The sequence below is a fragment of the Pagrus major genome, chromosome 1, assembly GCF_040436345.1.
Source record: "Pagrus major chromosome 1, Pma_NU_1.0".
Lineage (NCBI taxonomy): Eukaryota > Metazoa > Chordata > Actinopteri > Spariformes > Sparidae > Pagrus > Pagrus major.
In genome coordinates this window covers 12,126,872-12,139,873 of record NC_133215.1, presented here as the reverse complement: position 1 = coordinate 12,139,873, position 13,002 = coordinate 12,126,872, and the positions used below count along the sequence as shown (strand labels likewise).

Genomic DNA, 13,002 nt, shown 5'->3' with positions numbered 1-13,002 from the left:
AGTGGTCTACCCTCTGTGTAACACTGGGATGATGGATGATGGAAATGCTGTGTGCTGTGAGCTATTTAGCTGCAGTTAATCCTCCACTGACCTTTTCTGTCTCCGCGTGTCTCATCTCTTTCCACAGTTATGGTCTGAAGGTGGATATCTGGGCTGCAGGTGTCATCACCTACATCCTCCTGTGTGGCTTCCCTCCATTCAGAAGGTATTCACTTCACATCGTCCAGTAAAGCTCATGTTTAAACTGACTCACGGCACCAAACATGTACGATCGTTTAGAAAAGTTGATGAAAGCTTTGAAAAACAAACACGATAATGAAGTAGAGATTGTGTCACGATGTTTGGCGGTTTGTTTTTCACACCTGTCAATTACCTTGTGCTAAACAGACAGACTGTGATTAGAGGTTGTCATTGCCGTCGTCAGCCAGTGTGCGAGGGATTTGATCCATGTTTAATCTATAGCACTTCACAGTTGTTGTAATAGCCACATAAATATAGGCCAGGTTAAAGGTGGAGCTATTTATTATCGCGCAAAGTGCAGCACAGACAGTGCAGTTTGTGTTTGCTGACTGTGTCCGTTTGTCTTTTTGTGTAGTGAGAGTAACATGCAAGAGGATCTGTTCGACCAGATCCTTCTGGGGCGACTGGACTTTCCCAGTCCTTACTGGGACAACATCACTGACTCGGCCAAGGTTGGGACCTGACACACACGAACACAACACGTTTATTGACCCCTTTCATTTTCCCGGAGGATTACACTAACGGTCATAACCCGAATAAAGTCAGAAACATGTGTGCCTTTAACTTAATGCAGTGGTAGTACGAAGTCTGAAATAGGTCGTGATTTAATATCTCTCTCCCACACACACACACACACACACACCATGTGAACCCACACGGCTCATACTCCTTTAATGACTACTGTCTGCCCAAGGACACAGAAACCCCTCCAACCCTCTAAATTAATGTCATGTATTAAAGTGACAGCCCACGCTCAGCATGCAAGACTAAACTGCTAATTAAACCCACTGCTATTACAGTGGCCCTGTCACTGTAGACAAGTGCACTTTTATAGACGCCGCAGCGTGAAACTACTTGCAGTAACGTTGCAGCACAGGTGTTAATTTAAGAGATTTGATTTTGATTTTATGGCTGCACATGAATACAACTGATCTGTACAGTCTATAGTACTGAAAGAAGGAGCTTTGATGTCGTCCTAAACCGCGGCGTGTTTTTTGTCGCAGGAGCTGATTGGAAAGATGCTGCAGGTCAACGCCGAGGCTCGATACACAGCACAAGACATCCTCTGCCACCCTTGGGTCACGGTATCTCATAGCGCTGTTTGTATCTGTATCTGCATGCCCTGTACATGTGTGCACACGACCTCTTAGTGTGGCGTGACTTTTGTGATTCATACATGAAGTCGGTTTGTTGTGTGGGAAATCATTGAGCCACTCGACCTCATTGCACGTTTGTATGTAGGACGACGCAGTCATTGGGAACAACATGAAGATGGAGGTCACAGGTAAACTGAAGACGCACTTTAACACTGCGCCTAAGCACGACAACACCACGGCTGGCGTGTCAGTCATCATGGTAAGCACTGAAGAACATTCACAAACCAACATGACAACAATCCATAATTTAGTAAATATCAATTGTATCTTTTTGCCAGTTTTGTCTGTGATTTACCGCACTCCTCTTTAGAGAGTGATCTAATGACCTTCATGAGATTGCTAAAGGGGTATTTTTAAAGCTGCACCTATGTTTACATAATTTGGTGTGTAAATGACTAATAGGATTCAAAAGTTTTGGAAATGATCCAGTAGATCACCTCAGCCGGCAGCCACACCATGGGCTGCAGCGGCTTTAACATAATCCTATTGAGTAACTCAGACCTCAAAGTATGTCCACTAAAAGTGTTTGCTTTTGCCATTGACAGGCTCAGTCATTCTGTTGAGCAGTTGTTACTCTGACATAAGCGTCTGACAACGTTATGACAAGGATCCCTACAGTTTCTTAAGAGTGAAATGGTTTTTGGTTAACCAGAAACAGCCGTCATGTCGTTCTCGCCAAAACCACCAGGCTCCATTTACAGAAACAGTAATTTAATCATTGTGAAACATACTTGATTCAAACTTGAGGGAAAGCAAAATAAAAAAAAAAATGTCTTGTTTAGTCTTTTCACAGCTCCAACAATCACGGACTCGGGGTTGATCAAAATATACCTAATATTTATTGTGTTAAACGTGAAAATATCAGGAGAGGAGTGCGTGCGAGGGCGGGGACAACAGGCAGAATATCTTCACATCTAATGCGGTCAGTTAAGGATTTATCTCACCCGAACCAGAGCTGGTGAATTATGGAATAGTGGAAAGACAACCCAAGGTGGTTTTAGCTAGTTTTATTTTGTTTCTGTCGAGTTTGAATAAAGTGTGTTTGATAAGGATATAATTATTATTTCTGTAAATGGAGTCTGGTATTCTTGGAATAAGAATCTGAGACTGTCAGTGTCTTACTTTGACGGTCAAAGTTGACCTCAAGGATTACGTTGCAGCCTGCTTTGTGGCTGCCAGCTGAGATGATCTGGAACAATGCCAAACTTTTGTTTGAGAACACCGAACATCCCCGTTGGTGATCTCTTAAATCTGTAATATTAAGGTGTGGACATGGGTTAAATAGTAATTTACAAGGTGTTTGAGCATGTCAGGCCCTTTTCCAAACATTTGCTGCATGAGGGTGAATGTTTGACCCAAATACAGAAGATTGAGCTCCTTCTTATTCACTTTTTATGAATCATGTGCCCATTTAATCAGCGGGCCAAGAATATCTGGCCTAAATCATCATCCAAGACGACATTAAAAAGAAAACTTCTAAACATGTCAGACAGGATTTTAGAGCTCGGACAGAGCAGACATTCCTGTAGCGGTCACATCCTTCCTTCCTGTCCGTTTCAAGCCTCACTTGCATCATTTCCTGTTGTACAGTTCGACTTCCTCCACTCCTCATCTCATCAGGTCACACTACCCATCAGCCCACTCTCCTCAGTCTGTCTGTCTTAGCAGGAAAGGGAGGGAGGGGGAAGCGTCTGATGAGAAATTTGATTTGATCTTTCCTGCAACGAGCCTCATTTTCTGTTCTAAATCTTATTTGACAGTTTGAGGTGTAATCGTGGGCCCCGGCCTCGGCCCATCCTCCTCCTCTCCATCCTCTTCCTCCTCCTTCATCCTCACCCCTCCCTCACACCCGACCCAGGACCACAGGGGACGCCTGGAGCTGAGAGCCGGGTACACTCTTCATACCCCGACCCCCTCCCCTTGCTGCCTCCCTTCTTCCTCTCCAGCCATCGCCCTTCCCTCCATCTATAACAATCTCTCCCCCCATGCTCTCCCTCCCATTCCCTTCCTTCCTGTTTCTCTCTCAGGCCTCCTGCCTCTCTTCTCCGGCCGCCAGCTGCAGTAACTGCTCTCAGTAACCAGCTGATGTGGAGCTCTAACACTAACACTCTCCCAACATGCACCCTGTCCTGGATTTCCCCTCTCGACTGTTTTCATACTTGTCATTCTGCTCATTTGCGCACATTTCATACCATTCGTATCGACAAACTTTCAGGGGATGTGTAAATAATCGTCCGTGTTTTGAAGGATGTTTGTTTAATCATGTCGTCACTGACGTTATTTAGCATGTTCACAATGCTAACGCCAACTAATGCAAGAGAAGTTTCATTTGCCTCCCTCTCTGCCCGACTCCTCAAAAATCAACTGCCTAAAGCTTCAATTGGTTGCTCGGCACGGTTCTTTTTATAGTGGTACTGTGGCGCCACCTTGTGGAGAAAATGATGAACTGTGCTGGCACGATTTGCAGAGATGGATGCAAACCAATGTGGCTTTATTGCCTTGGATACGAGATTCCCCCCCTGCACATTTTAAAGGATCATTCTGATGTTATTCAATATTTTAATTATTGTCAACAAATTCCCTGAAAAGATCAAAACCTACATTGTGTGTCCCTGTCGTTGACTTCCAGCCCCAAGCCAGTTGGCTCATAGGGAGGTATACAATACATAAAAATAGATCATAAATATAAAGTTTAATTTTTTGCTTTTATTGACGATTAATATGTCAATTATGTTCTCGATAAATTAGTTGTTTGGTCTATGAAATGTTTCCTAAAGCCTAAGATGACTTCCTAAAATATCTTGCTTTGTCAGCAACCCGAAGATATTCAGTTTACTGTCACAGAGGAGTGAAGATAACAGAAAATGTTTACATTGAGAGAATTTTGATTTTTTTTTTTCTTGAAAAATACCCGAATCAAACATTTTACATGTCTTCCAGTGCAACAGCGTGGCTCAATGTGTTTCCAGTAGTTTTAGGACAACAATGGAGCTCTGTAGTGCAGAGGAATAAGCTATATGAATGAGCAAATCAAGGTCAAATGTATTTATAGACCGCTCAAACATAAAAACAAACATTACAACAAATAATGACCAAAGCAAAAATGATGTTGGATGTCAAAAAGTCAGTGTTGGTTTGAGTCTATCCTGGATTTTGTTGACAAGACGAAAGATATGGAATAATTCCAGCCTGTACATTGAAATAATACCTCACCATTGCATTCTATTGAGTGGTATGTAAATATAGCTTAGCACTCACTGTGTTTCTGCCTGTATTAGTCACTTACACAGAGTCGTACAGTTTGTTCCAACTCAGTCCTCTCCAACGCAAAGGCTCATTTGGTTTGTATGTCGTTTTAATGATCTGAAATAACAGATCAGCGCTGAGCTGGAACAACGACTGTCCACTGGCCGTCATGCTTGATGTGTTGACTTTATTTTGTGGAGCTGTGAGTAAGACTAGTCTCTGTCCCTCTTTGCTTCTCCCCTCTCCCTGCATTACGCCCCTCTGATTTAGCTCCAAGGCAATGGTATGTACTAACACTTAACGCTACGCCTCGTCTGTTCTGCTGCTGAGACTCAGCACAAGGGCAAATGAGGAACATGACATTTACTAGATTTTCTGTCCCACGTGTGAACACATCATTGGGTTTACTCAAGACAAAGGCACCGCGTACGTACAGTATGCATCTGCTGAATGAAAAAGTAAAGGTTTACTTTCTCATTTGCCCTTTCTCTGCACATAGACTAGCACGAATGAAGGGTCAGTGTACCTTGTAGAGCATACTGTCTTTGTGTTTGATCATCTTTCAGTTATTTATGTCCATTTTCATCAGTGTGTCATCACGTGTTGTTCATCCATAGAGATCATTAAAAAAATACAAAACTGGGTCAGCAGTTAAAAAGACAACATTTAGTTGATAAAAATGACTGAATGCTGCAAGAATGATCAATTTTATGCTGTTTCACGTAAGTTTCCTGAAGTCAGTGTAGACTGAGCCACAGTATCCTTCTTTCTCTGCTCTGATTGGTGTTAACTGAACTTCAGAGGTGCCTAAATATCAAGCTGACGGTCTGTCTGTCTGTTTCGCCAGAACACAGCTCTTGATAAGGAGACCCTCAAGATTCGACGTTGTCCAGGGCCCCAAACAATGCCGTGTCCGCCACCATCGACTGGCAAGAAAGCCCCATCTGCCTCTCCAGCCAAACAGCCAGCGAAGTCAGGACCAGCTTCTCCAACCAAACGGGCATCACGCTCCAAAGAACCAAAATCTGCCACGCGGGCGTCACCCACTAAGACTGCTCTCCTCGAGGCACCCAAGACAGCGAGGACTGCTGAGCCTGGTGCTACATCCACCTCCAATGCTCCCTGCTCTCCTTCCCCAACTGACGGTGTTGATTTCCCTCCCCCTGCTCCAGCCAGTCCGCTTTATTTCTCATCTTCACCCTCTGCTGAAACCTTCCCCGTCACAACTGCTTCCACCCCTCCTGAAATAAGTACATCACCCTCCGCTGCTCCCTCGCCCTCCGACCCTCCTGCTGTTTTTACCTACATAACTCCCTCTACACCTGTCTCCTGTCCTTCCCCATCTTCTCCCACCGTATCAGCTTTTCTTCCTCCATCCTCTCCCACTGAACCAGCTTTTCTTCCTTCCACTGAGCCAGCCTCTTTTCCTCCATCTTCCCCCACCGAACCAGCCTCTCTTCCTCCATCTTCTCCCACCAAACCAGCCTCTCTTCCTCCATCTTCTCCCACCGAACCAGCCTCTCTTCCTCCATCTTCTCCCGCCGAACCAGCTTCTCTTCCTTCCACTGAACCAGCTTCTTCTCCTCCATGTTCCCCCATCAAACAAGCCCCACCCTCCCCTCCCACCAAAAGGGCAATGTCCCCAACTCTCTCTCCCACAAAACAAGCTACCCCGTCCCCAGTCTCCCCGATCCAGCCGGTTGTATTCTTCCCTCTCTCTTCCCCGACCAAACAGGAACCTCCCTCCCCTTCTTCCATCCATCCAACCCTGTTTCCCTCCCCTCCTTCTACACCTCCCAGATCAACGACCCCGCCCTCTCCCAGCCCTCCACCTGCTGAAGAGCTTATGGAGATGATTTAAAAAGGCAGGTCGATTCTGTAGCCAGTGTCACCCCACTCACACCTTCTCTTCTCATGAATGTTTGAGAAAAGGAAGCTAGAACTCCACCTCGAGCATTTCCAGTAGCTGTAAACTGAGCCAGTGACTGCTGTGTCCATATTCTTCTTGTTTTTATCCCTCTCATGTTCCAGATACAAAGCGTTTTCTAATGGTTTGTTGATTGTATATATGTTTGTATTTATTAATGGAGGATGTGGAGAAAGGGAATGAACTGAATATATCACTGTTCTGAGTGGTTTGTCTCTTAAAGTCTTGCATTACTACAGTTTATCACGTTAAAGGTGCAATACGTAAGAATTTTAGTTTAAAGGGGCAGTATGTAGTTTTGGAGAAGAAATTCAAACTCAGAATTTTAATATTTACAATATTAATGAGGTAATAATACAAACTCAGAAATATTTATTTTTTCCATAAGTGAATAAACAAGCTGTTCTCAGAGGAAAATAAGGTCCCAGAACACTGTTTGAAGCTAGAAAGGTGGCAGGGTCCGCCAAATGTAAACAAAGTAAAACAGTATGAAACTGTGTTGTCCTTTAAGGTCAGTTTGTTTATTCAGTTTATTCAGTCATGAAAACAAAGAGAGTTGTTTAGGCATAAAAAAATCAGTCAATGAAGATCTTCTACTACTATTTCTTCCCCAAAACATCAAAGTGCACCTTTGAAACATTCAAAGAAAATTAACAAAGATTATTGACAGAACAAAAACAGTTTTGACGTTATGTCAAAGACGTCTATGTTGCAGAGATGTCTACTTAAGTTTGCATGCTAACCAGCTAGCCTCAACCCGTCTTATCTCATAAGACCCTTTTGTACCTCAAGTACAACATTCGATAGTGTAGCTCAGGCCTCTGGTCGTGGGCGCCGACTGATGCCCGACCTCCAGCTTCACGTTTCTCCTGTCTCCGCCTGAACCCACTATGTCTTTCTTGTCCCTGGAGTCAGAGTCCGCTGTAAATCACCTCAGTACTGTACTTCCTGTCTTTACACTGGCCTCTGTCAATCTTGGATGCTGTATTCGGTCCTGGTTGGCTGTTGGCCTGAAAACGGCAACCAAAGCTCCTGCGCTAGCGGTGTAAACGACACCAACACTCCCCCCTAGTGGTCTGACGTCCTGATCCAGGCAGCTAATAGGGCGCTTGCTGCCCTGCTAACAGAGCTCAATAGCTAACGACAGCTACTGTACTACTAGCAGTTAGCGGTTACGCTAGCCTCTATTTGTTCGGAGCATGAATTCGACGGGTAGCTAATTCTTACGTATAGCACCTTTAAATGTGAATTCTTTTATTTATTGTCCCATTTCAACTGCATGTGGCTATTTTGTAAATAGTTATTCATCACACACACAAACAACATTGTGAACTTCTATTGCTTTAGCAGAGAGACAGTATGTCCATAAAACAAATATTTCAGCATATCAATGTCTGAACTTGCTAGCCTAGCTACCTGTAGTGTAATCCAACTACTGTATAACCACTATCAGTATTTTCTCTGACCATAGCCATCCCGATGGTAACTGCAGATCTACTGTTAAACTTAAGGTTCCTATTCAGTGTTACTATATAAGTACAGCGGGTTAACAAAATAAACTAGTACCAAAGTTCCTAGTAGCTAAAAAAAATAAGTAAGGTAGTGGAAACAGCTTCAGCTCTACTTGGAGATTCTGTGTTTTTGTGCAGCTTGAAATCACGCATGCAAGAGAAAATAATCTGACCCGTTAAAGCTGACACAAATGGCTGTTCACATTCTATTTAAAGGGTAAATTCATCCAAATTACAAAAAACATTCTTTCAGTCAAATCCCAGTTTTTTGGTGGCATATTTCTAACCAAAGATATTAATTAGGTTATCTAATTATGTTTAGGGGCCTGATTAGCAAATATAATAAATATTGTGTAGCAGGAGTCTATTTCTGCTTCTACTTCTCCCAATCGCTCAGATTTTATCTTGTAATTTCTCGGGGAGTCTAGCCTTCCAGGTTGGGAACCATCGCTCTAATGTTACTTAGCCATGCAGGAAAGCTTTGGGTTCATTTTCACATTTTCAATTTATTTAGTCAAGGTGTTTATGGAAAATGCTCTTAGTGAAATATGGCAGTTATTTGCCAGGACACTGTTGCTGTTGATTATTGTAAATTCACTGTATTGGCGTAGGAGCTGCAGCTTCACAGAAACATCTCAGAACTGGAACAAATAAAAAAACAAACTCTTTGCATGTTGGCAAAAGTTATTGTTTTTATAATTTAGGTAAACTGACCCTTTAACATGACTTGCCAGCATCTGCCTTTCTGATTCATAAGTCAATTTGGTAGATTATTTTGTGGACCCACTGTAACTGACAGACATGTCGACACGCTGTTTGTATTATTTGACGTGAACATTTTAGTTGTACATAGTGTGAAGAACCTTAGTCGTCCACCTGAAACTTGAAGGTTTGTTTTTGCCTGCGTGTGACTGCTGTACATAAAAATAGAGACGATAGATCCAACAGACATGAAACCAGGTTGCTGGTATGTTTCTGATGAACTGTAAATGCTTTCTGCACATTTAACAGTTGATATAATTCACATTAACAGCGCTGAACTGTGAGGTTGCACGTCAACACAAAAATATCCGCAGTGGTTTTGGATGTTGGATTTATGCGAATGAATGAATGAATGTGTTGTCAAGGTGACGGGTTTGTGCCTGACCACTAGCTAGCAGCTCATAGCTTAATGATGCCTTTATCAAAACCAGCTTGGCTGAAAAATGGGGTTTCCAAATTGTGCATCCCTAAAAATAAGTTGTAAGTGAACTGTTTTTTTTTTTGGTCTGTACTTGTGTTAAACTCCACAGCATTTATCCCAGCTGGTGTTAGTAGGGCTAACTCCGTCAGTGGTTCAACATGCCTCTTTACCTCTTCAGGACTTTCAGCTGCATGCATACTGCTCCCCCCCCACTTCCTGCCTCCCTGTAAGACAAAACCCTCACACATACACACAACCAGTTGGTACCATAATGTCATTTAGTTTCCTCTTATGTATATGTAGGTAAAGTAGATTTTCATAAGCAGTTTGTAAAGGGAAATTTGTATGAAAAGACAGTTTTAAAGCAGGAATATCATCTGTGTCACACTGGAGTTTTATTAGGCATAGAGTGGCTGCTTTTAATGTTCTCCTGTTTTGAAACAACTGTGCAGCGAATAAAAATGCAATAAAGACTTCAAATGAATGTCTGTGATTTTTGTCTGTGGCCACTAGAGGGTGCTACACAGTCATGGTGATTCCTAGTAAAAAAATTCACTCCTAAGGACAATTCAAGTTATAAAATTCAATTTTATTGTCAGAACTCAGCACACAAAACACTCCAAAATGATTGCAAAAAAATATTGGTTGATAACAGTAGTTCTCATAACTGGAGATTCAAACCACATCAAAGCGCAAACTTTAAAGGAATGTTTCCTCAAAAATCAAAGATACAAGTGGACGTTTATTTTACTGAGGAACAAAAGAATATGTCTCATTGCCATTTTCAGTGCTAAATCACATCTTATCATCATCACTCATCCTGTGATTTAGACTTCTGTGATGGAAGAAAACCAAAAAAAGTAGAGTTAAGTCCTTCCTGTCATTGCACATCTCACTTTGCTGTTAGCTACTTTGGAGACAGGACTCAAAGAAGACTTTAAAGATGCTAAGCTGGCTTGGGCACGAGGTATGATGATATGATTTTTATTTAGTGATTTGAAAAAAAAAGGTCTCATACACCCTGTTTTTCCATCACAAACATTAAGAAGGAAAAAAATATGATTGACTGTTTTAAGAGTTGTTTGCTTAATGAGAAATAAGAAAAAAGGAGCAATATTGTTATGCTCTTCTGCATAAAGCTCATCTTTAGGAGTGGGAGGTGTTATGGTTTTGATGTTTAAAGTATTAAATGATAATGCAGTAGGTCTTTGCTGATATGTTTTATGAGTAGTGAGCCATGCACAGAAACGCAATCTCTTAGCAAGCAAAGAGGTACAAAGGGAATGACAATTTTTTAAATATGGAGGACTACATTTAAACAGAATATATAGATATTTATATATGTACTGTATATTCCCTCTTTGTTTATCCTTCTGTCCAATACATTTATTATTTATTCAAACATTTCGTATCTACCGGCTGTGGTGCCAAAAAGGCAAAAAGCTGTGAATGATAGCTTAATAATTATTCCCCACATACACGCCTACAGAAAAAAAAAAAAAAAAACAAGAAAAAGAAAAATCACTCACCCTAAAGTACACAAATATTTGGATTTTTAAGTCAAGAGAAAAGGTTCTCACTAGCTCCCCATAAATCCCGCTTCTCTTTTCCGGAGGAGATGAAAATAGACTCTTAACAGCTAAAAATAGATTTGTTTTTAACCGTACAGTAACATAACCCCCACCCTATGATTTATATGAAAATTTTCTATCTGATCTACAAAATATAGCAATGCCCTTTTTAAAAATAGTTTTTACTATAACAGGACAGATTTTTTTTTTCTTCTTTCATTGAGATACATTCAGGATATCAGGATATAGACAGAATAGTGCTTTGTTAAGAGTTCACACTTGAAACAGTTTAGATCTTCAGTGTCCAATTTCATCAGTCAAGTTGCTGCTGCTGCTGCCAGATCAGTACCGGGTCTGGTACTCGTGGTGCCATCTGTTGAAATCGTTGTAGAAGAGCACGATGCTTCCAGATGCCATGCCAGTTATGATGCACCTTCGAGGAGTAAGAAGGGGACATTATGAAATTTGTTTGTCTACTAAGTATTTTTTATTTGCTGTGAATTTAATTTGAGGCATAATATATGATGTAAACTGTCACAGATTTAAGTATTTATGACCGTTTCGTCTTGAACAGCTACGTCAAAATGCTATAGGACTGCAACTAACAATTGTTTTTAATATGCATTAGTTATTGAATATTTTTAAGTTTAAATGATTAATTGTTCAGTCTTAAAAATGTCAGAATTCATGGAGAATGCCCATCAAATTTTCTGACAATAAGTTATTTAGCTCAACAAACAGACCAAAGTTAAAAAATATTAAATTTACACTAATATAAAAAAGAGAATCAGCAAATCTGCACATTTCATAAAGCAAGACAAGATAAGTATTACTGGCATACTCTTCAGGATTTGTCAGTTGCTGTTTGTAAACAGGAAAAGAGCACTAAGTGAGTCTGGAGACAGAAAGTTGCATGCTAAGTGTCATTCCCCCGTCATCATTGACGAGCTACCAACCCAGAGCTTCTGTATTAAGTGACCAGAATGACTATCAATGCAATGGAAATTTCATTGACATGTCAATGTCCAATGACAATAAAGGCAATCTTATCTTATCTTATCTTATCTTATCTCTTATCAACGATTATCTACTTTTCACCAGAATTGCTGATGCCCACATTCGTCCTGAACACAGTAAGTAATAAGAAGATACACCCAGACATCAGCGTCTGCAGATACAGTCACCACCACACACTTCTAGTTACCACCACTGAGGTATGGCAGATTTGTCAAAGGTAAAATTCTCCATACATGTAGCAATCACAAATCTTTAAAAAACAAACCTTAAGGATCCATACACAAAATGTTTGTAATATTTAAACTATGTGTCGGCCTAAAAAAAGTATTATTGGTCATCCTATACTTTTCGTGTGTTTGTGTGTTTGTTACCTTTGGTCATGCGATATGGCCATAGAGCGGATTCCTGCATCACAGCCCGGGTAGGTGAACAGCTGTTTGAGGTTGTGGACCTGCCAGACGGAAACTACACCTCCATCACCGCCTGTCAGCAGATACTGACCATCACGACTGAGAAGCATGGCCTAAAAAATGGGAGAGAAAATAAGTACATTGTTAACTTTTTTACCACCATGCCATGTTCCAGTCACTAAATTTTACACTAATGGGTCAGAAGTGGTGTAGTTTTCCTATGGTATAACTTACTGTACATGTGAGATGACTAAGTGACTTCATTCAGTGCTCTAAAAAACCTTGCAGCAAAGCTATTCAACCTGGAACAACATGCATAAATAGTCTCCGAATAGGACTGGAGATCTGGGACCAGTTTATCTCTTATGTCAGAGTAAAGCTCATACTGCGAGGTCATGTGATACGACCAAAGATCCCAGGTCAGCGCCGCCATCCTCGGGGGCTTTCTGTACACAGACCCTGACTTGCTACAAAGATGGCTCCCCACAGCGAGGCTCGGAGATTTACTCGTCTCATCTGCTTTTCCTGCAAACTGTAACAGCTGAATGGGTCTCCCGGGAATCAGACGTACACAAATCAGGTCGTGTGTTGGAGTCTATTATGGCCGCAGTGCATAGTGGAAGCTGAAACTGAAACAGTCAGGGGCATCAATCAGCAAGTAACCGTAGCTGATGAAATGACGAGGCAGAATGTGAGTTCTAAAAGCAGCAAATGACACTAATTTAGAGCTTTTCTTGTTT

General features: G+C 41.5%; 2 protein-coding genes across 15 annotated transcripts in view; one reads left to right on the top strand and one right to left on the bottom strand.

Annotated features, from left to right (window-relative positions):
- dclk2a (doublecortin-like kinase 2a) overlaps positions 1-9,748 on the top strand; it is a 45,440-nt gene extending 35,692 nt beyond the window's left edge. For 8 of the 9 annotated variants that reach the window (XM_073476114.1, XM_073476106.1, XM_073476079.1 and 5 more), the window contains 5 exons: positions 128-205; positions 596-692; positions 1,245-1,325; positions 1,483-1,596; positions 5,491-9,748. In XM_073476114.1, the coding sequence (XP_073332215.1) occupies positions 128-205; positions 596-692; positions 1,245-1,325; positions 1,483-1,596; positions 5,491-6,504 (1,384 nt within the window). In that variant the 3' untranslated portion in view covers positions 6,505-9,748. Of the gene's footprint in view, positions 1-127; positions 206-595; positions 693-1,244; positions 1,326-1,482; positions 1,597-3,157; positions 3,283-5,490 lie in introns of those variants that run through there. The other variant, XM_073476122.1, reaches the window with a different exon arrangement.
- An 84-nt stretch (positions 9,749-9,832) lies between these two features.
- lrba (LPS-responsive vesicle trafficking, beach and anchor containing) overlaps positions 9,833-13,002 on the bottom strand; it is a 195,711-nt gene continuing 192,541 nt past the window's right edge. For all 6 annotated transcript variants that reach the window (XM_073465119.1, XM_073465134.1, XM_073465150.1 and 3 more), the window contains 2 exons: positions 12,224-12,375; positions 9,833-11,268 (listed from right to left, as the gene is read on the bottom strand). In XM_073465119.1, coding sequence (XP_073321220.1) covers positions 11,178-11,268; positions 12,224-12,375 — 243 coding nt within the window. In that variant the 3' untranslated portion in view covers positions 9,833-11,177. The remainder of the gene's footprint in view (positions 11,269-12,223; positions 12,376-13,002) is intronic.